Raw genomic sequence first — 25,520 nt, 5'->3', positions numbered from 1 at the left:
TCCTTCAAGCACATATGCAGGCTGTAGCAGTGTAGCTTCTCTCATATAGCAGCTATGATCCTAAAGGATACCAAGATATATAGACCGAGTAGATAAATCACATTCGCAAGTAAGATGCATACCCTCTCGAGAAACTAGAGGAGCCTGGGGTTGTTCCACTTCCAACCTCCAAATACTTACATGATATAAATGTAGTAGCAGCAAACAACTGCACTTGAGATGTGTTGCCATTCTTTGTTCACATCTGCCACACAAGAAGAACAGACAACTAAATCAACAGCAACAACAAACTGCACCTGCATCTGCACACAACGAGACTGACTGATGTTTATACTATCCACACACACTGACACGCTATACAAACACACTTATAGTACTGATGTATGTTATTCACAAGCCAGCTTGGTGTCGAAGCTGGTCAAACAGATGGCGAAAGCCTGGAATGCTGAGAGAGGGTACCGGTAGTCCATGGTGAACATGTCCTTGCCAACCTTACCAAACTGCAGGATCACCTTGCCATGATCGGATGCCGAAGAAGAACTCGAAGCATGGTTTTGCTGCTGCTGCTGCTGCTGCTGCTCCAACTGTGAAGATTCAGAGGACGCAGCAGCTATCAGCTGGAAATTCTTGACAGAAGCCACAGTTACCCGGCCACGGAAGTTGAGGCACCAACATTGCAGCTGCTCATGCCATCTTGGCACTTTGTTTCGTAGAACCAAAGGCCTCTCCTTAGCCTCAGGTATATCATCCTCGCCCTGTTGGTTCGCTGATCCACTGATTTCCGAGAAGCGGGAGCTGCTGAAGTCCAGAGATCTGTCCATGAAAGAGAACCTGGAGGAGGTGTTTGTGCTGCGAAACGACTCCTCGAATGGACCTGGGAGAAGCTGCTCTGGCTGACCAGGCACCACACCTTCAGGATCAACTGCTGAGGCTGGGATCGAATGCATGGTGCATTGCATACGCCTCGGCCCCCTAGTGCCAAGAACGTTCAACTCATATTTCACATGAGCAATTGGGTAGCTACCGGTGGGTAACTTTGGGGAAACCCTCCTAGAAGAGATTCGCCGGCTGCCATGCTGACATGACATGAGGCTCCCAGCATTGTACGGGGGCTGTGTATCGTAGACAACGAATTTGGTGCCAAGAAAATTTGACCTGTTTGTGTTTGCAGTGTCAGATTTCAATGCATATTTCTATGCCAAACTCAAGTTAATGAAGTTAGGCAGGAACACTTAGTGAAGGATGGTGCATCACCTCATTTTTCCAACATAACCATTACTTGACCGTGAGATGTTTTTAGAATCCACAGAAATTATGTATTCCGTAGAAGTTGCCCGACGATTCCTCTTAGCTGCAAGAAGGAATTTTCCATTCTCGCTGAGCACAGCTACATGATCGAAATCATATTATTAGCATTGCATCCATCTATGTTTCTAAACCAATGTTAATGGAAAAAAGAATAACCATGCGTGACAACTTTCATGTATACTGAGAAAATGTTCGGTAGGTATTTAAATATTAATAAGAGATGCGGTTACATATACTTACCAGGGCTAAGACACAGGTAGAGATAATAAGTTAATTTTGATTTGTCCCTTTTGATAAAACACTGGATTAAACCATCTCGAGGCCCAGGCTGTACATGAAAAATCAAAGTTAGACAGGTGCAGACATAACTTGACTGAGATCAATAAAGCTTCCATTATCTAATAAAAGACAGGTGCAGACATTCATAAGAGGACACATCTATTTGCAGAATCTAGTCTTTAATTTCAATTGCCTACAAGAATTTCAGTGTTACCTGATAAACATAGCATCTGCTATGATTTGAAACACAACCATTTGTTCGTTTTGGTTGTTCTACACTACAAGTGTGGCAAAAGAAATATAAGCTATACAATTCTTTACACTTTTAAAAGGAGTTGGGGTGATGATGTGCCCCACACCCATCCCCAGTCCAGAATATCCTTTTGGCTGGCTATCCATAGACTACATGTGTTGTTCACAAGAACTTTGGTAAGACTTTACATTCTTAGCATATATCTAGGTGCTTGATTGATCTCATGTAATCATTTACAGTTTTACACAAAGGTACCATACATATAATTGAACATGATTTTACCTGTTTTAGAGACACAGGAAAAGTGAGCTTTCCACAGATTTCCGGGCTTTGCACTATATCCTTACATATCTCTCTCCATGTTCGGCAGACTGCTGCACAGGCAACAACATCTTTGCGGGACGGCCAATTGCTCTCTCCTTCCTCCAGTCTTTTCATCACATCACGGAGTAATTCAGGAGGAAGACCAACCCATCTGCTTTGATCTACTACTACAGGTCTGTCACGCAGCTCGCTCAAAGATCCAAGGGACTTCCCTCTGTGATGGCCAGAAAGACCAGGGAGGCCTGAAATTCTCACCTCGAAACTCCGTCTTGATAAGCTCCCGAAGCTGTCCCTAACATCACGGACTATGCTGCGGAAAGACATCCCTTGTGAAAAATGCACAGCGACCAAACTTTCACCTGATGCCGCGTGACCAAGATCTTCCACTTCCAATTGAGCTTAGCAGCACTGCATATGCACAAGATAAAACATCAGCAACTGCTGAGCTCCTGCAATCAGAAAGTACGTGGAGAACAAAATCACAGTAGTACACCATGGTAATACCTTAAGTAATCTTGTTCTGATTTGCAAATCGAAACATCACCCCCAAAAAAGTAACCTGAGAAGGACAAAAGTGATTACTCGGTGATGTCAGAGCAATGAAGACCACAAAGCAGTTAGTGCCATGGAATAAAACTAAAGCATCCACCATGGAAGATGATTAGTAGCATTCAACAAGGAATCCAGGACAAATAATCCAATCATGTAGATTAAGTCAAGCCTACTCTAGAGCATACCATTCCCATTTGAATAGTCTAAAGTGGTGGGCTACCGCGGTTAGTGAGTACAAGTTATTGTCACAAACTTAATACAAGATCTCAACGTAGGCGACCAACTCCGTGATGGTGAAAGGCCAACAAAAGGCCGCGTTAATTACAAATAATCTAATTACATCATACACCAGCGTTGTAAAATTTTGACCCCTTATCTGCTGAGACTAGAGAGGATAAAAGGTTGGCTCTTGTTATCCCAACTTTGTGATGTGCAATAGATTGCATATGTCCTATGTTGGTGAGGAGAAATTCTAAGATCTGCAAGAACTTTGCACAAGGGGTAGGGTAGAGAAGCGAAGCGCTGTTTGAGTAGCTAGAGAAATGAATTGGATAAATATAAATGTTTCTGTATTTTTCTATGCGAAGTGCAAAACCAAATTGGACACAAGAAGAGAAGAGGAACCAAAACAGAATTTCTCCTGAAAGACGGAGGAGGAGATGGTAGGGATGGAATCAATTAATCAGGCGGAAGAAGGAAAAGGAACATCCGTATCTTACCCTCTCCAAATCAAGCTCCCCAACTTATTCAGAAACCTCAAATGAAATCAGCCAGTCCCCCTTGCAAAGATCCAACTTTTGCAGCAGAAAACGTGGCAAAGGAAATGAATCTGCAGAAAGCGGCCAACTTTGCAGACAGACAGAAACCTGGGAAGAGCACAGGTTCAATTCCTGTGTGTGTCGGCTGAAATTAACCTTGGATCTGAAAAGAAGAAGAAGAAAAGGAAAGCAAGCTTCCGACCGGAAGAGAAGGCAACCTCCTCGATGGTACTGGTATATGGTTGTGGTGGTGGTTGCAGGTGCAGAGAGGGAAGAGAGCAACAGTGTGAAGCAGTTGAGAGAGAAACAGCAAGGGGATGGATCATGGATGAACTCTTTATATTATCATTATGACTTATGAGGTCGATTGAGATTTGGCAAGATACGTACTAGTAGCACTAGTGTATATATATATATATATATATGAAAACATTATTCCAGTAAACACGAATATGAAACGATTTGGAAGATACCGAGCAAGTCTATCCAACTAACCTCAACCAATAAATAAAATGTCACCCAACCAACCAAAGTTAATTAGTAGTATTGTTTACTTTTTGTTGATAAAGAGAGCGAGTCGATTAGCTCAAGCTAACTATCCGGTGATGATTAACTGGTGGGCCGAATTCCTGAAAAAGGAAGATAGAGGAAGGCCTAATTTTAACGGGCTGCATGGGCCTCACCTCCTTCAGGCTGGCCATGCCCGGTTGCTTGTTGCGTCTCTCCGTCGTCGTCTTTTTTTTTTTCTAAAGGCATGCTCGATGTACATGACCTACCTTAATATTATCGTAGGGCCTATAAAAATATATCGTCATACACATAATGTATATGATAAGAGAAGGGTATTAAGATGGATCCCACCAACCTAAGAGCAGACATTGAGAGAGTGAGAGAGAGTAGCACTACCGTAAAAGATAGAAGAGTTTTTTCCCTTGTGGGTAGTCTTTATGTACATATAGCTAGCTCAACGAAATACATCCCATAAAGACTACTCTCACAAATATATAAGGTCTATTTTAGAGGCTTAAGACACCGGCTATTCTTCCTACAATATCATTCCTCTCCTTCTCAAACTCCTTCATGTTCCAACGCTCTCAGGTCCTTGGACTCGGTGCCCTAACCTTGGGGCTATAGCGGTGGTTGGGTGATGGCCTAGAAGCAGTGGCGGATCTAGAAAATCGATTCGTTGGTGTTATAATGTGTCTATCGGTGTCATAGTATGCTGATAATACTTAGATCATAGTGTTATAATATATAGATAAGTAGTTTTGCTATAGATTTTGCCGAAAGTCGTCGGTGTTGGCTCTAGTACTGTAGATCCGTCCCTGCCTGGAAGGTATCGATGGGTGGCTAGAACCGAACAGGCAGATGGATTTGAGTGTTTGTGGATAAAAGTTTTATGTCTTTTTGTATGAAAGAGTTGGGTTTGAATTGAAAGTTTTTGTGATTTTGGTATAATTCCTTTTGTAATTATGAGATGAAAGTTTCATGGAAGAGTTTTGTGATTTGAGATAAAGTTTTATATTTGAAACTAAAAATTTATGATTTTCGAAATGAAAGTTTTAACGCACGGTTAAAAGTTTTTGAAGCAGAGTCCGACTTGTGTGAAGCGGCAAGCGTAGTCATGTGTGCGTGATTTCTGTTCGTGGCGCATATGCATGCGCGTGCCAGCATCTCCTAGAAGATAGCCATATGCACTAGACGCCATGCATGTAATTAAGATAAATACTCCTAGATTGGAAAGATCGATATATATGTATCACCTTAATTAGTACATTGTAATTGATATTTTTTTCTGAACGAATCATTGTAATTGATTTGATTAATGCATGGTGTGTATCGATGGATGGATGGATCTGCAGCTTTTGCATTGTTGCTAGCGGGGAGGACGACGGACGGGACGGGACGTCCTCACACTGATGATGATATCGATGGATCGATCAATGGAGGCGGCTAATATATACTTAACCATTAAGACTCCTCTTAATTACTTAGTACTTAGGAGTAGAAAGAGAGTAAATAAATATGAAGAATGAGCCACAATTGATGGCCTCCGGCCGGGAGGAGAGCCCACGCGAGAGAAGAGAAGCACACGTACCAGGTAGCATATATAGCAATTAATGGCGCCGGTGACGGAGGAGGAGGCGGCGGCGGCGGCAGAGAGGATATTCGAACGGCTGGCGGAGAGTGGAGGCCTCCTGCAGCAGCATGATCATCAGCTCCAACGCCAGCTCCGTCTCCACTTTAGGCGGATGCCGGCGAGGTATTTGGTGGACATGTGCGGCGGCAAGGCGGAGGAGGTGCTGATCCACCTCCAGCTCCTCGCCGACTGCGCCGACCCCGCCAATCGCCCCGTCGTCCATGCCCGCTTTCTCCTCACTATCCCTTCTTCTTCCTCCTCCTCCATCGTCAGGTACGTACGTGCGCCTGTGTATATGCCTCACTACTACCTCTTTTTTTTTTAAAAAAAAAGAAAACCCCAGGTTTTATGGTTTGAGTTCCACGAAATTACCACATGATTTTAGCCCATATCAAATAACCACGGGTATTTTGTTGTACGAAAAGTGCGTCATACATTTTGAAGTGAAGCAAGTATTAACTACTGAGTAAATTTTACACTTAATTTGCATAGTGTAAAATGTAACGTGTTTTGCTTTAATTTGCACAAAGGGTAGTGTAGCAAATTAATAATTTCGCTTTACGCGCCAAAGTTTTGTTGACATAAGTTACTTAACATCAGAACGATATATCATCAACCTATGAAAATCTCGTGAAATATCATAATATCTTAATGAGACTGTAAAACATCATGATTCAACAAGTTCTACAAGTTTTACTCATATTTTATAAAATTTCACTTGGATATTAATTATTAGACATAACATAGTGCAAAGTAAAACTTATGTCAACATATATGCTTATATAAACTAAAAGTATTCGCTAAACCTTACACAAAGTGAAATATGCAAGTTGCATTGCCCGTTGCAAATTGTAACCAATTCCTAATAAGTAGGAGTAATATTGATTCTAGTGTTGGATCGGAGCTTGATGTGATATAAAGCTTTCTTGATATACGTACTGAGATGATATGTATGATCCCATTAAAACAGGAGCATGAATGTAGATATGTACTAGGATCACCTATATATTTATCGTCTAAAAATTTACCAGATGTATTTATAGTACAATCATAATATAATTACACTATAACTTTACATGTAACCTTGTATATAACTTTTAAGAATCTCTCCGTAACATGCTATTTCGGTGAAATGGAGATCATGGGAAAAAATCCTCTCATATTTGTGCGCGCAGTGACTTTTTTCCTTCTTCACTTGCACAAATCTTGAAACAAATATACAGTTCAAAATTATGTGAAAGTTACATGCAAGTTACAGTATAATTACACTACAGTTGTACTATAATTGTGCTGTAATTACATCTGTCAAAATTTTAGAAGAAAATTTGTCGATAAATATATAGCATGGTCTAATTAGATATATAGTTTGTACAGCAGGGTTCGTGTCCATGAGATTGTTTTCGTATGCCTTGACAAACCCAAGCTCCTTAGTCAGGTAACACACGTACGGTTCATTTACTAATTAATCTGGCTAGCTAGTATGTTATGCATCATTTTCTCTTTTTTTTTCTTTTGCGGAGAATTATCATGCATGCATGGTTTTAGTTAATTAGTTGCATTTATATTGTGCAAACATTATGCAGTTAACTATTATTGAGTACAATATAATATGCAGCTATCTGCGTTGGTGTCTGAGGTTGGACTGAATATCCGTGAAGCCCATGTGTACTCCACACTCGATGCCTTTTCTCTCAGCGTATTTCTCGTTGATGGTTGGAACAAAGAGGTACCCCATGTCCTAAATTACAGGACGCTATCTTTTAAGGAAAATTAGATTCGATAACTTTTAACTAATAATTTTACTGATTATATATGTTAAGTATTATGTATGTTATATCATTATATTTATATTTTAAAGTATTTTTATTGATGTTAATTTTATATCGGTTGAGAACATAACACGTACTTAAAATAACGATCAAAGTATGTTATTTAAGATCGTATGAAATAAATATATATTATACTTTTGACTGATCAACCAACCATGAAAGACTACTACTCTACTAATTAGTACTCTAATTATTAAGCTAGTACGTGTTGTCCGCAATATTTGGCCATTAATTAATTAGCTAATTCATCGTCTAATAACTGCAATTATATAAAACTTAATTTCAGGAAGCGGGTGGATTGCTTAAGGCAATCAAGGAGAAGGTCATAGTATGGCTTGCAGATCAGATGCTGAGAGCCACGGACTGAGAAAAGTTACTAATATTAACGATCAACCTACGAATTGATAGGTTGGTCGAGCTGCACATTGTATCATCTTCGTGGAGCTAGGGCTCGACAGACAGATCGAGATCCTCGTCAATTAATTTGCACTGCGCCTGTATATGTAATAATCTTCCAGAGAGACTTGCAATAACACGGTTGCTGGTACCGTAGTATGTCAGCTAGTATGCCTGATGACAAAACAAATTAGTTTGCTATCTGTTAATTGTAATACTAATACTTATTTAATTAGTTTGCAATCTTGCAGAATATATGGTGGCCTATCTGTAGATAGTCCATGTTTGATAGAGATCCAACTTCTAAATTTAGCTTCAGGAGTTAGGTCTGAAGTGGAGTTGTGGAGCTGCCTAAACCCAGCTCCACCTCACCAGAATGTGACAATTTAAGAGAACCACTTTACCAATAAGGAGATTGGTAAAGTAATGCCATGAACCCAGAGGACATTAATTGTCACATGGGCACCTCACCAATAAGGAGAACCTCCAATGTGACAATTTAAGAAAGTTGCAAAATCTAGAATATAATATCGCCGTAGCTATTTCGGACATCCGAAACAAGTTTTCGCCTGGAGAATCCACCAGAGACATGGGTTAGAGAGAGAGAGAGAATGTAACTAATATTCGTAATGCCCAAAATACCAAAAAAAGAGAGAAGAGAATGTAACTAATATTCGTAATGCCCAAAATACCCTCAGAAACCCTATCCATCCACCGTGCAACTCTCTCTCTCTCTCTCGTGCAACACACATTCTCTCTCGTGCGACTCGTGTAGCGGCGGTGATCTGAGGGTGTGGCGGCGGCGGCGCTCCGAGTGCGCGCGGTGGAGCTCTGAGGGGGTGTTGGGGAGGCGTCAGCGAGGGGGCGGCGGCGGCGTGATGCGGAGCCCCGCCGGCGTCCGCTCGTGGAGGTAGAAGGCGGCGGCGGCAGTGGGGTCCCTCTCTCTTGCCTCTCCGCCGCTGCCCCAAGCCCGATCCACCGCCTGTACCACGTGTCGTTGCCGGATCCACCGCCTGTGCCCCGAGCCGCCTTCGGATCCGCTGCCCACGCCTCGAGCTCCGCCGCCAGACCCGCTGCCCGCGCCTCGAGCCGTCGCTGGATCTGTCGCCTGCATCCCAAATACAAAATGATTCAAATTTGTCAAATTTGTGACAAATCTATCAAACTTGAGCCAAAATTATTACAAATATGTTAAAATATTTGAATATATACACGGTATGACATATAATAGGGTCAAACAAGTAAGATATAACAGGGTCAAATAAGCAAGGGCAAAATTGACTATTTACCCCTAAATTAACACCGTTAACTCACCCAAACGGAATAGGTGCTTCGTTTTTGAAAAGGAGGGTCAAATAAGTAAACTTCAAAAAGTAATGTTAAATTGGTAGTTACATGTCAAAACAGGGTCAAATAAGCAATTGACCTTATGAATATACCAACTTGTCACTCCTCTTTTCTTTTTACATGGCACCGTTGATCAGGATGTTTTTTCCCTCAAACTTTGATCAGCATTTATTTAATTACTTAGTTATAAGTAAAGTAAAAGAATATCACGAGATCTATCATCAAAAGTACTTTTTAAGTGAGCCTTATATGCCTATCTATTCATATACATATTTCCAGAAAACACGAATAGTACGTCCTACGAATTATAAAAGTCAATGCATCATATATATTAAAAAAACAGAGATAGTAACTGTAAATTATGGTGGATTTAGTGTGCATACAGATTGTAAAGTTCTAGGGAGATCGACATGGGAGTTCATACATAGGAGTATAAGATAAACATGGCTTTTATTAATTCCTGCAGCCTTAGCTTTAAATCTTGAGTTTCAACGGTATCTTTGTGTTGCGTGAGATGAATTAATTAAGCGGCCGGCAGCACCTCAATTGGTCTAATAATTAATCTGAATATCACAATATGCACGACAAATTGACTTTGCTTAGTGGGCATCCATATATAATAGCACGAGGTAGAACTGCAATTGGGTACCTATGCTTGGTAATTGAACTTATTGCATTGGTTTTTCCGACAGGAGTGCTTGATCCAGTGCTCCTCCACCTCCACTAGTTTTTACCAGATAATTTTTAACTATAAGTCTATGGTAAATAGTAGTATTTGTTTAGGTTTATACATAAAAGTTGATGTATTTTGGATTGGAGGTTGTATGTCACAGAATAAAAATTAAGATATGTCATGACATTATATATACGGAGAATGATAATTAAGACCCCAAATCCAACCACTGCGATACTTCACAAAAAAATACGTTAAGTATACATGTGTGTGTATATATATAAACATTGGACATGTTTGGGAGCTTCTGATGGCTGTATTTTCTCCTAAAATCCGAACCTCCCACAACAATACAAACAACTCTAAAGCTATAGACCGGCATGTATTTATTTACTATTCTTTGTCTAGATTTATTATCTTAGAAGAGGTCATATATTCCCTTAATTAAATTAAGTTCTGTAACGCATTGTAAATGCAGTCATCAAATTAATAATGGTTCCTAGTTTTCTCCGTACGTTGAAATCTCTGTCCCAACCATACTAGTAGCTGCTAGGTCGCTAATTAATTAACTAAACTGTCTCAAGTTTATCGAGTTGTTAAATTGTTAAGTGAACTTGGGGTTTTCACCACTGCGTGCTCTTCGGTCTAGGAATCTACTGTAAGCAAGTTACTAATAATTAATACTCCATCGTTCTTTACATCGTACGTGTTTGATAAAGCTCCTAACTTAGCTTCGTAAATTCATACATCTATGGGCCTGTTCACTTTAATGTCAAAAAAAACTTTATATAGTTACCAAAATTTTGACAGGATTTCTTATATAGTTATCAAAATTTGACAGCAAACTAAATATAGCCACTTTTTTTTACAACTTTAACAAGATTGAAAATGACATCAAAATGAACAGGCCCTATAATCCAGAGCTCCAAGATCTAAATATGTAATTATGTTGATAATATTTAAATACATCATTTTTTTATTTTCAATAAAACATAAAATATTAATTACTATTTCCTCCGTAAAAAAATCAATCTAGGAGAGGGTAACAAACTACGAGAGCCAGTATATATGAGAGAAACTACGAGAGGCAGTATATATATATATGAGAGAAAATAAACTCTTAGGTTACATTTTTATCATATATTTTTAATACAAAGTATAGTGATAAGAAGCGTACGTCACGAGTGAGTCACCTTGTTTGTGGAGTTTTTTTTTTGTCTTTATAATTATTTTTAATATAGAAGAGGAAGAAACTGCGGTCAGAGTCACGCCTTTCTGTGGGCCCCACCCCCAACCAAACCCTCAAAGTCGCAGCTTGCGTCATCCAGGTCCCAACCCGGTGGGCCCCACCGCATCCGCATCCACCCGCGGTGTGGGGGAAAATCCCAGCCGTCCGCAGTTACCATCCGCACCGTCCATCCCTCTACGCAGATCCGATCCCTTTCCGCTCCGGATAAGAGATGCCACGCGTCGTGTCCCCATTGGCTGGACCGCTACGTGTCCCCATTGTTCACACGGCCACGGCAGATCGGAATATTCTGAAAAGGAAATACTACTAGTAGAAACAAAACCCACAGAAAATTGAATTCAAAAAGGAAATTTAAATCCGTTAGTATTTCAAGCCCAGTGGTCGTCGTCGTCTTCTCCAAACTCCAATCGGTGGTCGCCGGCCGGAGCCTGCACCACCGCCACGCACGGCGGCTATAAATACGAGGCCCCCGCGGGCGCGAGCACGCAGGGGCGCAGAGGGGGAGATGGAAATGGAGGCGGAGGATTGGGGGGAGAGCTCGTCGCCGCCACGGCCACACCCAGAGGCAGACATGGTGAATAAAGAGAAGGACCCCGAGGAGATGAAGAGGAAGCTGAAGGAGCGAATCCTGGAGCTGGAGAAGGAGGAGGTCCCCCTCCCCGACGACGCCTCCGCCTTCGTCCACCACCTGTCGCGCCTCCCCAAAAGGTATCTCTTCGACCTCGGCGTTGACAGGGTGGACGACGTCCTCCTCCACTGGAGGATCCTCACCCACTGCGCCCACCCACAGAATCGCCCCGTCTTCCACGCCCGCTTCCAAAAGTCCATTCCTCTCCCGGATTCCGATTTCGATCCATGCCAGAGGCTCATGGAAGACCTCAGCTTGGAGAGAAGAAGAAGAAACGACACAGGAGACAACACCGGCTCCATGTCCATCTCCTCTAGGTTGGTACTTCCTTTATTTCCTCATCTTTCCATTTGCCTTTTCACTTTATTATTATGTCTTTATTTGTTTCAATACACTAGATGAACCCTCGCGTTGCTGCGGAAAACTAAGGAAACATCATGCATGCCATAAGCACAAAACAAAACCCACAATCACATACCTTTAAATAACATAGTATTTGATAGCTTGCAGAATCATAGAATAGGCCAAATATATGTTGAGCGACCTGCAAACAACTCAAGAATAATATGAAATAAGGTAGATATTTAGCTGAACAAACACTGAATCAGTACATTAGAGGATAATAAAGCATACAAATTTCTCTCTAAAACATCACAGGATCGTGCAATGTTTAAGGATATATTTGTGTTGAGAATGAGAAAAAATGTATACCTGCTAGCTATGCATCCATTTTTTCAGAGCTAAAATCTATGAATACCTTTTAATATCATTTTAATTAAAGACAAATCTAGTTAGTGGTAAAGAAATATTGCTCGCTGAGTACCTGCAGCCAAGCAAGCAAATCATCAGATCAGATTATAAAGTATATATGAGATATATACATCAATTAGCCAATCAAAGGTAAAAGGATTAAAGAACAACTGTTAGTAAAAAAAAATGATTTCCATAAAGTGAACACAATATTATTGAATAAAGGGGTGCATAGTGATAAGGATCAGTACACCACATTCTTTGGTCAAGCTCACACAAAGCAAGCACTGCAAGATCTGGTTAATGGTGTCCAAACAAAATGATGAAACCAAGCAGTGCAGAGAAAAGCCGTGCAAACTGCTGATAATACTGTAAAACACATCAAAAGGTCTGGGCAAAGAGTTTGGGTTCCTGAATGTTACAGAAGAAACAATTTGTCAAATCGCAGTCAAAAGGGTGCAAAGTGTACATATGCAGTACCCAGTCTAACCTGATTATAAGCACAATCTAATAAATTGGTTGTGAAATACTTACATTAAAAAAGGTTGTGAGATACTTGTGCACAGATGGCACTGATCCTGTTCAAATGTTGTCTTGCATAAATCTGAAGCAAATCAAACAAAAATACCAGTACGATATCAATCTCGTTCATAGAAATTGGTGTGGCAAAAATTCTGCAGTAGAAACAGAGGCAACCCAAATACATAAGGCTTAGTGTAGCTGCAATTTTGCATATACATATATAAGAATTAAGAAATCTTGTCTTATATATTTTGTCGACTCCTAGCCTTAATAGATTCCATACGATATTGTATGGATAATTAAGAACTGATTCGATTTTTACAAATTGTCATGTAACTGGAAGTGAAGAAACAGCAATATTGTACTGTCAAAAGTAAAGCATACCTGGCATTTTTCCATTATCTTAATCATGGTGATGATGCATATGGTTGGGTTGGCCGGTCGCACGGGGATGATGGATTAAGAGTCTTAGAAGCTGACGATGGTATATTTTGAGGACTTAAAAAAGGCTTAAGAAGATACTCCCGACTGCTTGTTGCTGGCGATGGTTTCAGAAAGAGGAATCATCCCGTGGGTAGCTAGTGGTAGGCTGGTAGTCCATCAGACAATCTGGAGAAGAGGAACAGACGACGCCAGCGAGGTCACCGAAGGGGATTGGTGTGCGCGACGGGGGTGGCTGATGTGAAGGAGCGGAACGTACAGGCGTGAGGAGCAGCAGTGCGAGAGGAGGGGAAGCGGCGGCAGTGTTGGCCGATGCGCCGCACTTGTGAAGGGATGAGAGCGGGCGGTGGTTGCGAGTTTGGGGATGAGAGCGAGCAGATAGGGAGGCCGTCGGGATGGGCTCAATTCAGTTGGGCTTTCTCGTGTGCATTGTGCAAGCAATAACCATCAAACCGTTGAGTTTTGGTCCAACGGCTGGCATTCATTTTGATGACGTGGATCAACCACAATGCAGGAAATTGTGTAATAACTACACTAAGTGGGGATCACTTATATAGATTTATAGGATAGGATACCATATATATCATACTCATACCTTATACACCCCAACTAGTATATAGTACTTACTGCCTACTGAATTCCCTTCCTACAGGTACCCCAAAACTAAGCTTATTCATGAGATTATCTTCTCTTCCCTGGACAAGCCCAAGCTTCTTAGCAGGGTAATAATTCATTTTCCATCTCCTACTTCTGCTTTCCTTTCCATATTATAATTGCCAACTTACTTACCACCAATAGTTACTTAATCTTTTCAACAGCTCACTCTACTCTTGTCTGAGGTTGGACTGAATATTCGTGAAGCCCATGTTTACTCCACAACTGATGGCTTCTGTTTGGACGTTTTTGTTGTTGATGGCTGGGACACAGAGGTCACTCTATAACCATGCCTGTTTCTACATCCATCTATAAACTCTCTGTGATTACCAGCTCACATTTCACGCACACAGATAATATCGTTTACTCTTTCATTATGTGCTCTTGTATATGCAAGTGTTGCTTGCTCATTTTGCAACTTCACATGCAGGAGACAGATGATTTGATCATCAAGATTAAGGAGGCATTGTCGCACAAAAATGTATGATGCCCTTTACACTCAACCTACTTTAATTCCTTTCCGTTTCGGTCATCATAAGTCATCCGCATGGTTTTTCGTCTCGCTTGTTTCATGTAAATGCAGTACCACGTGCAAAGCTCTAGTTTCACTCACAAGGAAATTACCGACATTTCCTAACAGACTTAGATTAATTATTCCATGTAATATGTAGGCATCACCATCTAATTCAACAAATTCTTCAGCCTCGACAAATCAGCAGAAAATAGCTGAGCTACAACAGCAGGTTGGAGATTCTGAAATTGACTGGAACTTGCTAACAACAGGGGAAAAGATTGCTACTGGATCTTCTGCTGACTTGTAAGAATTATTTGGCACTTACAGTTTGCTAACAGTCTAGTATGATCACCATTTACTATGGGAATAATAATTTACAAGTTTCAATTATTTGCACTTCACTGCTGATACGGTGGTGTGCCGCTCTATCCTCTACAGACCATAATAGTTTGCTGGCTTCCACTGACAAGGAAATGTTGATGTATTACCATGATGCCAATTGACAAATTACCATGGATATTATTAACCTAGTTTTGGCTCTGATACACAAAAACCATATAACAGTATTTTCCAGTCGAGTCTCATCTTTACTCTGTTTCACAGGTATCGAGGAACTTACAATGGTCTTGATGTTGCTGTAAAGATTCTCAGAGATTCTCATTTCAACAATCCGTCAGAAGTTGAGTTCTTACAGGAAATACTTATTCTAAGGCAAGTTCTTTTATAAACTGCTGAAATTAGCGTGTTTCATTTTATTCTGACTTACTCAAGATATTTTCCTCCAGGAGTGTTAATCATGAAAATGTTCTTCAATTTTATGGGGCATGCACAAGGCCTCAAAAGTATTGCATTGTAACAGGTAGCATTTATATCTTTTTTTTCCTTAATATTTGATTGGAATCACCTCCATAACCACTGGTGCTGAATTGCATAAACAATGCTGTTGTTGCCACGTGTGCATGTGCGCACATAGGCTTAAAGCAGAAGCTAGTATTTAGGTATTGACACAAACATACATCCATTTTATAGCCATCTATCTGATGTTGTTCTTCAGGTAGACTATTTAATTTTGAAGTTCCCATACTATCAAGAAAATTGTGTAATATATAGCAAAGAATTTTTAATTATGCATCAAATAGGTCTTAGACTTGCATAGTTGGAGTCAGTATTCGAATGAATCATGCTTCATGTCCTGTCTGGCTTACTGTTACTGAACTCACATTTTTGTCTTGTGGTTGGTTCTCTTTCTTTCAGAATACATGCCTGGAGGGAATTTATATGACTTTCTTCACAAGCAAAATAATGTTTTGGACCTCCTTACGATTTTAAGGATTGCTATCAGTATTTCAAAGGGGATGAATTATCTGCATCAGAATAACATCATTCATAGAGATCTGAAGACTGCAAACCTGCTCATGGGCTATCATCAAGTATGCGTACTGAATATTCTTCTCAGTTCCCATTTTCTTCTTCTTTCTGATATGTGGTAGTGATATCCAAAAATTAGAAAAATATATCAAGGTGACCGGTACTATTACAGCAAATCATTTGTTATCCACTTTTCAATCATATGACACTGCTTTGGGATGGGATATTTTTTTCTTCGAATTATGTAAAGATTTTCAGTCCACATCTTGCAGATGGGCAACGGCATTTCAAAGAGGATTTTTTACAACATTTTATAGCTCAAAGGGGAGATTTCATTTATAAAAAATCGAGTTGCTTAAGAACTTTGGCTTCAAATAGTCCTTGTAATTTGTCAGTATTAATTTTGTTTTTCAGTTTTGAACTGTGAAATTTCATGCCTCATGTGAAAAACCACATTATGGTCCTGAAGATGTAATTCTGTTCCTTTAATTGAAATGGACTAATCTCCCAGATTTGTATTGACTATATCTGCTACTGGTAATAGGTTGTGAAGATCGCAGACTTTGGTGTGGCTCGACAAGGAAATCAAGAGGGACAAATGACTGCTGAAACTGGAACCTATAGATGGATGGCACCCGAGGTACAGTTGACCATTTAATTTGTGCCCATTGAGATTCATACTTCTTTTTTGTTGAAAGAAATAACTTTTAGGAAGCTTCTGTGTCCACTATACCATCCTCAGTTTTCCTAGTTTCCATTGTTATCTGATGTGTGAAACTATCGGTAAACCTTTTGCTTTTGCGTGGTCCTTTGTTTGCTCTTGTGAGTTGTGAAGCGTAGGCTCCTTGCATCACATTTTTTTCTGGAATGGGTCATGCCTCCTCTTCACTAAACTCTGCCTTTCTTTTAAGAATTGCTTGGTGTTGAAATTTTTCTTTCAGATTTTTGTATAACCAATTTGTGAGTTCTGAGTAACCTAAGTTTTGAAAATCTGCTGCTTTGTATGAGATACCTTTTTAGATAAATCCAATTCAAAGTCAAGATTTGAAACTAGAAACACCAATCATATACTACTAGATAATGTGGAGTGGATAATGCTGCACAAACTGAAATAGGGCATCACTTCTCCAACTTACTGTTGAGCGATGAACCACCCATCATTAAGCCATCCATGTGAGAGGTGTAAGTTGGACTTCTTAAGTTCCCCCATGCAGGCATCACTGCAACAGTGTTGCATTATCAACTTTGAAAGATTTTGGGTCAATCAGTGTCCTTGGAATCTAAGATGCCTTTGGAACTTTACCTGTTATGTGAAATTGATTGTATTGATGATTTGATAGTGACAAATAAGATCCAGTTGTAGGAAAAGGTTGGATACATTGTTTACCACTCTGGAATTATCTTTGCGTGAGATGAGAAGTTCTGACCAGAGTTTTCATTGCAACAGTTTTTCCATTCTTTTGGATGAGAATCTCATAGGTGCTGCTTGTCTCAACAGATCATTAACCATAAGCCTTATGATAACAAAGCAGATGTGTTCAGCTTTGCTATTGTTCTGTGGGAGCTGGTAACTTTGAAGGTTTGGCCCTGGTGTACATTCTGCTTGAGCTTAATTCTGAGTTGTTTGAACATACCATATTGTGATTATTAACGGTAACACTGTAATTTTTAATTCTGCTATAGGTCCCATACGATAACATGACGCCCTTGCAGGCTGCACTAGGAGTAAGGCAGGTATGTATCTGATTCTGGTCATCTCGAGAAAATATTGCTTTCGTTGTGGTGCTACCTCCATGTCATCCACTGTAAAAGATTCCAGAAAATCCCAAATTTTTTGGAGTTGTAAGGGATGCTCCTTATCCATGTAAATCACAAGATCAAACAGAACCAAAGTACCACACTTCAAGGATATTAGAAGATGACAGAAATGAACATGAATAATGACAAACTAGCAAATTATTTTGTCTCTGTGTTTCTTTAAACAGAAATCCACATTGACTCATTTTCCCACACACCCTGCTTAGGGATTTCGCTTGGAGATTCCCTCAAGTGTGAACCCGAGATTGTCAAAACTGATTCAGCGGTGTTGGGACGAAGATCCTGATGTCCGGCCTGTTTTTGCAGAGATTGTCATCGAACTTGAAGACATCTTACAGCATGCCCAGGTAAGAATGATTTTTTCCCCTTTTCATTCATATAACACAGAGTTATCACATTTTGTTAGTCTTGAGGAGTTGAATTAAAGTATCAGAATGTTTCTTCAGTGGCTTGATAAATGTGCAGTATGATTGCTCAGTAGCATAACCTGGGAGTAATTCAATTGTGTATTTGTATGTCCAGTCCTTGGTAGTATGATGGACTTGGGTTGTTGTTCTGAACATTCTGTCTTAATCGAGTATGTTTTTTGAGCAGGCAAACAGCAGGGGAGCCAGTCGGCGTTCTAGAGCTAAGATACAGAAGAAATCACCTCGATAGAGTATCATACCAAAGGTTATCTTGCTCTTTTGTTTTCATTCTTTTTGGTAAAACAGGCTAACTTGTAGCTGCTTTCTTAGCAACTCCACAGAATGTGTAATTTCTTTAGGTCTCCTTCAAATGAAGGTATATATGCGTATATATATGTACTTGCCGATTTGACGGCAGTAACAGAATGACTGCGAATTCACTGTTGGTGTCATCTGTGGACTGATTAGAAGATGACCATTGTTTGCTTCCCATCCTCGATGGCAAAGCCGACCTTAGAACACTTGTACAGCTGTAGTTGTTGCACCTAAGTACTAGTACTTCGTATTATAGTGGCCTTCGCTGCTCCTGTACATGTATTTTACTGCATTCTTTAGTTATTCACTTCAGAATCTTTCAGTTTGCCTGATAGAGTATAATAATCAACTTTGTTTTGGTCTCTGGTAAAACAAAAAAAAAGGCCAGAAGTAAAGAAAATTATAACAGCCTCTAGCTACATTGACCTTTGACATGTCTACAAATCAAAAGATCAGTCAGTGGTGTAAGCTGTCTCCTTAATGCTTTGTAGCAGTGACTTAACCTCATCCTTTGTTAAATCAAAGCCGCCATGGATCTTCTCCAGTCCATCATCAGCCAAGTGTGACATTTTGTATTTTTGTTTGTCTTCCAATTGTCTTATGGTTGCAGCAGATGAGTCGGCAATTTCATATAGACTCTTCATCACCTCTTCTGAACGTCCATACTAAAATTGCTTTCTGAACATCCTCTTCTTCATTTTCCTCTTCTCCTTAGAATTACCCTCCGCCGCCTGATTACTGTTCAACTTCCACTTTGAGCTATTCATATCCTTATTACTAGAGCCTTCCATTGAATCAGTGACCCTACAGATCATACAAAGAAGAGAATAATCAAATTAATGTCGCTAATATAATCCGATGGGCAACAATCTTGAATCAAGTGAAACGAAATTAAGATATACTACTATTCAGACAATATATACCGTACCTCTCTGATGTGTTGTTTGAAGCAGCAGCAACATCAGCAGCTTTGCAAGCAAATTCCTACTAAAGCTTGAGCAAAACTTGATGATGTACATTCCCTGATCTTATTACATCTACAGAACTCCGGTAACACGTCAGTGTCCTTTGTACTCAGCAAGTCAACAAGGCGCTCAGCCTCTGTTGTGATACCCTACAGTACATCATTTTTGCAGTTAAATGGTTACAATTAAGAAGCTTGCCAGCACAAAAAAGAATAAAATTACACGAGTACTCCCTCCATTTTTTTAATCTATCTTTATAACGAGTGGTTAATTCATATTTAAAAGCAATAATTGCTAATGAACAAATTTTGACAGGTGAGAACAAATTTTGTCTTGATTTTAATAGATAGTTTAATCCAAACCATCAAATTTGTGCGATTGATGATAATTAATTACTACAACAATGAAAAGGTGATCCAAATGAAAATACTCTATTTTCAGATTGTTTAATGAGTGAGTAGGCTAAAAACAGAAATTCCATGCCATTTTTCCTTGCCATCATTTGTATCTCCATGCATTGGACACTTCACCGGAGCATCTCTAATAGAGTGGATATTTTTAGTTCTCCAAACATTTAGGGTCCCTTTGAATCGCATGATTGAAAAAAACGGAGGAATAGAAAAAAACACAAGACATGAATGTAAGTTTAAAATAGATTATTGCAAAATATAGGTAAAACACATGAATGATCGTTTGATTGGATTACATGAAAAACGCAGAAATCGGATGAGAGAGATAGATCCAAAGGAAATTTTCCACGAGGTTAGAGCTCTTGCTATGTTTCCTTCAAAAACCTATATGAAATAAGCCATTCCATAGGAATTTCATAGGATTTAGAAATTAAAGCTTCAATTCTTTAGAAATTAAAGCTTCAATTCTTTGAATCAAATGGCCACATAGAAAAATTTCCTATAGAATTTGAATCGTATGAAATTACTACATAAAATCCTTTGATTCAAAGGTGCCCTTATTTGGTTAGCTAGGCAAACAATTTAGAGCCATATGTGGCTTGCGCTCCAATCTGATAATGGGTTTTACTTATCAGCCTCTCTTTGTTTTTTTCGTTCTCACTCCTATAGATATTTATCCTCCCCAATCAATTTCTCCAATCTGACAGTGGAGGATGGGACGTTTCACTGGGCAGCCTCCAACTAGACTTGTTAGCAACGGATGTTGATGCTCTTGGCGGAGGAGCGTGGAGAGGTTGATGCTCGTTATGTTGATCTGCTCGATCGTCATAGGCCTCAGCTCGACGAGATCAGGTCAACGGCAATGGGGATGGACAGAGCTATGCAAACCATAGGCTCCTAAGGCAGGCCGCCCTCACCAAGATTAAGTCGACGGCGTCGGAGGAGGCGCCAATTAAACTCGATCGGCATCCATTGACGACGGATGAACTTAACCATGCACGGTCTGGCGACTGCTCGTCCAAGGAGCCAGTTGGTGTAGCCTCGCCGCGTCGAGGAAGGGAGACAACAGCGCCCGAGTATGGCGATGCGGCTATGTTACGCAAAACTAGGACGAGGGAGGAGAGCGAGAACGACTAGTTCTTTTGCCAGTCGCGGGACATGGTTGCATACACTCTTGTATATATATGAATGCATGATTAATTCATTGATCGATCGTATACATTCGCAAATTTTTTGTTGAGACGGCCTATATATCTGCTGACATAAAATCCCACCTCCTATCCTTCAAATTTTGGACCATCAAATATGCTTTAAGATTCGTACAGAGGCATTAACCCTAGCGCTCCTCCTCCCGTTCCCCTCCCATCGCGTGTTCCTCCACCGCCACCGCCCCACTGTGCCGCCTGCTGCCTCGCCGGCTGGCCGGAGGGCGTCAACGGCGCCGGTGAGATCCCTCGGCCAGCCAGCCTCCTCCTCCTCCCCCCTCCTTCCTCCTCAAGCCGTCGGCGGCGAGATGCCCCCGACACCAACGCTGGTCCACCGCCCTCCTCCAGCCCTGCGCTCCGGCGCCGCTGCCGGCGTCTCGCCGCCCACCGCTGGGCTGCCGCCTCTCCTAGCCAACCCTCTAGAGCCGAAGAACTCCTCCCCTTCCCCTTGCCCCTCCCACCCCAACCTCACCTCGAGACCTTAACCCGTAGAGTCCTCTGCCGGAGTCTAGGTGTCGTCGGCGCTGGAAAAGAAGAGGAGGTCACTGGAGTTGGAGTAGAAGGCCTGGAGCATGAATCTCGAAGCTCATCCAGTGGCTCAAAATCTGCAAGATTTAGGGGTGCAATTTATGTCGGCAGTAGGTTAGCAATTCTGATTTTTTTTTTCTCTCTGAACTGACCGCAATGCGTGCATGGTGTGGTACGTACGGTAGAATCAAGAGCATATATAATACAAGAGGGCACAACTGGTTAACATACCTGTAGTTTATATAAAAAATGAATGAAGTGAATATTACATTATACACTGTGGCATCTAGGTATATTATCACCTCCAAATTAAGTGGGGTGCCTACAAGAGTGAAAAATTACAGCAAGTACATCGGAGAAAATCAATTAGTAGGTGCTGGCGATCGATACGATGAAGCTTCCTTGCAGCTAGCTAGAGTTAGTTACAGTTGTGCACTCTAACTAATTAAGCTAGCTAGCTAACGAGGTAATTAGCATCGACTATCTATCAATAATTAATCCCAATGTACTCTATCATCTGACAGTGGATTTTCTCCTGTATGACTATGACGTCATATATCTAAAAAAAATATGGTAAACCCTAACTAGCTTAGGAACTAATTAAATGGATGCCAATATTGTGATGATGACCGCGCCATATCCGTGCAAATTATATATCTGAATTGATGGATGAAATTAATTAATTTTGGTGGTGGTAGTGCTGCTGCTGCTGCATGTTGAAGAGATCCCAATAGTAGGCGCTGCCGCCCATTGGAGACGGCGACGTCGACGGCGCAGCAGAAGAAGTAGTCGTTGCACCAAGAAATGGCACGGGGCTGATCAACGACGGCGGGGAGAAGAAGCTCGCCGGGATAGCTGGCAGTACTGTCCCCGGCACCGGCGACAGGATGCTCGGCAACGGTGGCAGATCGGCGCCGGAGCTCCGTGCTGCCGCTTGCTCGATGGCGGCGGGCGAGTGCTGCTGCTGGGGCCAAGCATCTTGCTGTTGGAGGTGGAAAGGGAACGACGGCTGCGGCGGCATCTGCGCCAAGAGCGTGGGGTGGTGCGGCTGCGGCTGCGGCGGTGCGGTGGGCGGGGCGCCGGTGAGGCGCTGCACGACGGACATGAAGTCGGCGGCGTTGGCGTGGACGACCTTGGGCGACATGGTGTAGATGATGACCGGCTGCCGGAGCTGCTGCACCGGCTCCTGCTTCCTGATCTTGTGAGACTCCTTGCGGACCTTGAGCGGCGCCGGCCGTGGACCCTGCAGCTCCCTCCCGCCGCCACGCTGCGACGCCGACGGCGAGGACAACTGCTGCTCCATGACGACCTAAGCCTAAGTTTTTTTGGTTGGTTGAAGGGGAGCAGCCGGCCGGCCGGCCGGCGATGCCCGCAGCTGTACTGAACTCGTTTTCAGCTCGATAGTAATAGCTGCTGCTGCCTGCCTGCCTGAAAGTAAACTGTCTAGCCGGCCCCGTTGGTAAATATATAGAGAGAGAGGTGCAAACTGAAATTATTAATTGTTGCTTGAATTTTTCCCGTTGATTTGGTATGCATATATGTAAGCTGAGGTAGGAGGATACATCGATGTTCGATCGAGTCAACAAAAGGTCGCATGGACGCACTCCATCGATCGATTGCAAAATATTAGTATAAAGCTAGCGATCGCCAAGAAAAAGTGAATTGCAGTAGCTATCACCATTCACCAATGCCTTGCCTTTTGTCCTCAAAAAATGGAAAATGCGCTTGCCTTTTGACAACGTCAAATTACTAATAATTTCATTAAGCTAGCTGGACCGATCATCCATCGATCGATCGATCTCAATCGATGTTCTGCTGCTTGAATACGATACATTTTTTGTGCTGAATCTGTCCCTAACTATTTACGTATAGACGTGGATTGCTTTCATTGGTTTATATGGTGCACTTAGTCAGTCAGTTTCTTCTCATCAGCTTTTGGTTGATAGATTTGAGTGGGCCAAGTCGTCACACATACATATCTCTTTCGCTTTACTGCGGATATAATTATATACTCTACATAACCGCTCTTTTTTTTCTGTTAAGAAGCTTCCTACCTTTCATTTCATTCATTTCATTTCATCCGACAGCAGCTCAACGATCAAGTTAGCAATCTTCTCTACCCATTACCTATTTTCTTTTCTTTTCTTATTACCACTTACGTGCCGTGATAAACCCAATTTATTTTTCCTACAGTTTTTCTTTTTCTTTTCCTATTCTTTTTACGAAACTCAATACAAATGTCCACTCGCGCATAACCTCTCTCTCCTATCTCTATGAATCAGCGTACCTTGAAATGGAAGAAAAACTAGTACAAGCACTTTGACGTCGACGGGTACGATGTCTACTATTATAAAACTAGATGGTTCCCCGCATTTTGCTACGGGAATTGCTAAGCAATTCTCAATATGTTTTTTTCGACAATCAGGGTAAATAATGAAATGAAACATTAGGTTTTATCAGTGCTTATCATGAAACATATGATACCCGTGTTTTAATGTGAAACATATTGATAAGTATATTTTAAATATTATAAAAAATAATAGATAGATTTGTTAAAATATTGTGCAAATGATGTGAGGGGATATGATTGGATATGCTTACATATTGATTTGTAGAATTAAATAAATTATAGATGCCGTTGTATGTTTGCATGAGGTTAAATATGCAATTATTGTTAATGGGTGATAATGTGGCAATGTTGCATGTTGAGTTTTAGATTTAGTAGGCTATAACTTTATAAAAAGTATAAATTAGTAGGTCCTATCATAAGGTACATAACCACCTGATCTACTCCAGTTTTTGCATAATTTGTCTTTTCTACAAAGACTTGAAAAAAATGCGATGCTTTCTTATCAACATAGTTAGCTAACTATGTATGAGAATTTTTATGTGTGTGCAATATAACATCTATCGTGTAGTATCTTCATATATAATACGTACAAGTAACATTTCAAGGGCCTTTTATTTAAACAAAATAACATATATATTAAAGGGCTTGTTTGAAGGATACATGTACATAAGAAGAGCGTGTCGTGTGACTATATATATGTGTACTGTGAGGAGCTAAGTTAGCCCGATTGCTGATCGAGATTGGAGTGAGCAGCTAAGCTAGATTAATGCGCTTAGACTGATTTCAAGCTGCTGTTGCTGGAACTGAATTGGAAAGCAACTACCATATCTTGTACTACTACTTTGTCATGTTTTGATGGTGTCAAACCCCGCAGTTTTTTTTTTCGTAATTACTCAAAACGCAGGCGTTGACGTAGTAGTAGTGTAGTATAGGAGGAGGCAGAGATCAATCGATCGATGTGCACACGTATATGTACATGTGGATGATGGATTTATGGGCTATACAGGGGCGCAGCTAGAGCGAAATAGAGGGTGGTACCACTTGCTTAATTTACTATACTTTAGACCGAGTTTAAGCTGATGTGGATGTCTAAGTTTGTATTGAGGGGAGTGCATACATGGTAAAAATAGATAAGGTATAACTAAAAAATTTTCTTAACCGGGTTCCTAGGCACCCCCTAATATACACTAGCTCCGCCCCTGGGGCTATATATATCTATCTTTGTATCTCTCTATATATATATTATATATAGAGAGAACTTTTATGGTACAATGTATACCGCTAGTAGAAACAATTCAAGGGTGTAGGTTGATTTGCCTATATATCCATTTAAATCGACTGCAATATAAAATTTTAATGGGGGTAAAATGATCTTTCTCTATGCTAGATAATCTCTCCCACTCTAGCTATAACACAAATTAAGGGCCTATTTGGTTTGGAACCAATTTTTATCCTACCAAAATCTTGATAGTGCCAAATGGATAGTATTGAATTTGAATTATTGTGAATAAAATTTGGTACCAAACTAAACATGCAA

At 40.8% G+C, this 25,520-nt stretch overlaps 3 protein-coding genes and 1 long non-coding RNA gene across 15 annotated transcripts; 1 reads left to right on the top strand and 3 right to left on the bottom strand.

Moving 5' to 3' along the window:
• Positions 1 to 78: 78 nt before the first annotated feature.
• LOC4344429 (tubby-like F-box protein 12) lies at positions 79 to 3,952 on the bottom strand. Of its 6 annotated transcripts, none has more exons than XM_066312830.1 (8): positions 3,677 to 3,785; positions 3,436 to 3,582; positions 2,669 to 2,723; positions 2,420 to 2,572; positions 2,123 to 2,325; positions 1,549 to 1,636; positions 1,255 to 1,387; positions 79 to 1,155 (listed from the first exon to the last, which is right to left on the bottom strand). In XM_066312830.1, exons 5-8 carry the CDS (start codon positions 2,276 to 2,278, stop codon positions 387 to 389), a joined length of 1,146 nt encoding a protein of 381 aa, XP_066168927.1. In that variant the 5' UTR covers positions 2,279 to 2,325; positions 2,420 to 2,572; positions 2,669 to 2,723; positions 3,436 to 3,582; positions 3,677 to 3,785; the 3' UTR covers positions 79 to 386. The 6 variants fall into 6 exon arrangements, with proteins under 6 accessions (XP_066168927.1, XP_066168928.1, XP_015650087.1 ...); XM_066312831.1 differs by having other exon boundaries at positions 3,693 to 3,785; XM_015794601.3 differs by having other exon boundaries at positions 3,436 to 3,785.
• Positions 3,953 to 8,343: 4,391 nt separating this feature from the next.
• Positions 8,344 to 13,715, bottom strand: LOC4344428 (uncharacterized). Its single transcript, XR_010734421.1, has 6 exons — positions 13,393 to 13,715; positions 13,021 to 13,090; positions 12,738 to 12,897; positions 12,448 to 12,559; positions 12,215 to 12,280; positions 8,344 to 8,947 (listed from the first exon to the last, which is right to left on the bottom strand). It is a non-coding gene; the product is annotated as an uncharacterized lncRNA (long non-coding RNA).
• Positions 11,507 to 18,850, top strand: LOC4344427 (serine/threonine-protein kinase STY17). 7 transcript variants are annotated; one of them, XM_015795271.3, is made up of 14 exons: positions 11,507 to 11,816; positions 11,899 to 12,053; positions 14,102 to 14,171; positions 14,268 to 14,378; positions 14,534 to 14,584; positions 14,775 to 14,920; positions 15,221 to 15,328; positions 15,403 to 15,476; positions 15,872 to 16,047; positions 16,530 to 16,625; positions 17,484 to 17,564; positions 17,669 to 17,719; positions 18,010 to 18,150; positions 18,398 to 18,850. In XM_015795271.3, exons 2-14 carry the CDS (start codon positions 11,977 to 11,979, stop codon positions 18,458 to 18,460), a joined length of 1,245 nt encoding a protein of 414 aa, XP_015650757.1. In that variant the 5' UTR covers positions 11,507 to 11,816; positions 11,899 to 11,976; the 3' UTR covers positions 18,461 to 18,850. The 7 variants fall into 7 exon arrangements, 3 of the variants coding, with proteins under 3 accessions (XP_015650757.1, XP_015650755.1, XP_015650754.1); XR_001548408.3 differs by having other exon boundaries at positions 11,507 to 12,053; positions 17,484 to 17,575; positions 18,110 to 18,150; XR_001548407.3 differs by having other exon boundaries at positions 11,507 to 12,053; positions 17,484 to 17,575.
• Positions 18,851 to 21,852: 3,002 nt separating this feature from the next.
• On the bottom strand, positions 21,853 to 23,125 carry LOC107278628 (protein MKS1). The gene has a single exon (XM_015793417.3). It carries the CDS (start codon positions 22,934 to 22,936, stop codon positions 22,313 to 22,315), a length of 624 nt encoding a protein of 207 aa, XP_015648903.1. The 5' UTR covers positions 22,937 to 23,125; the 3' UTR covers positions 21,853 to 22,312.
• Between the last annotated feature and the right edge of the window lie 2,395 nt (positions 23,126 to 25,520).

Source organism: Oryza sativa, chromosome 8 (genome assembly GCF_034140825.1).
Source record: "Oryza sativa Japonica Group chromosome 8, ASM3414082v1".
NCBI classification, from domain to species: Eukaryota; Viridiplantae; Streptophyta; class Magnoliopsida; order Poales; family Poaceae; genus Oryza; species Oryza sativa.
Note: the sequence above shows the minus strand (reverse complement) of the source record. Positions and strands in the feature narration are given on the sequence as shown.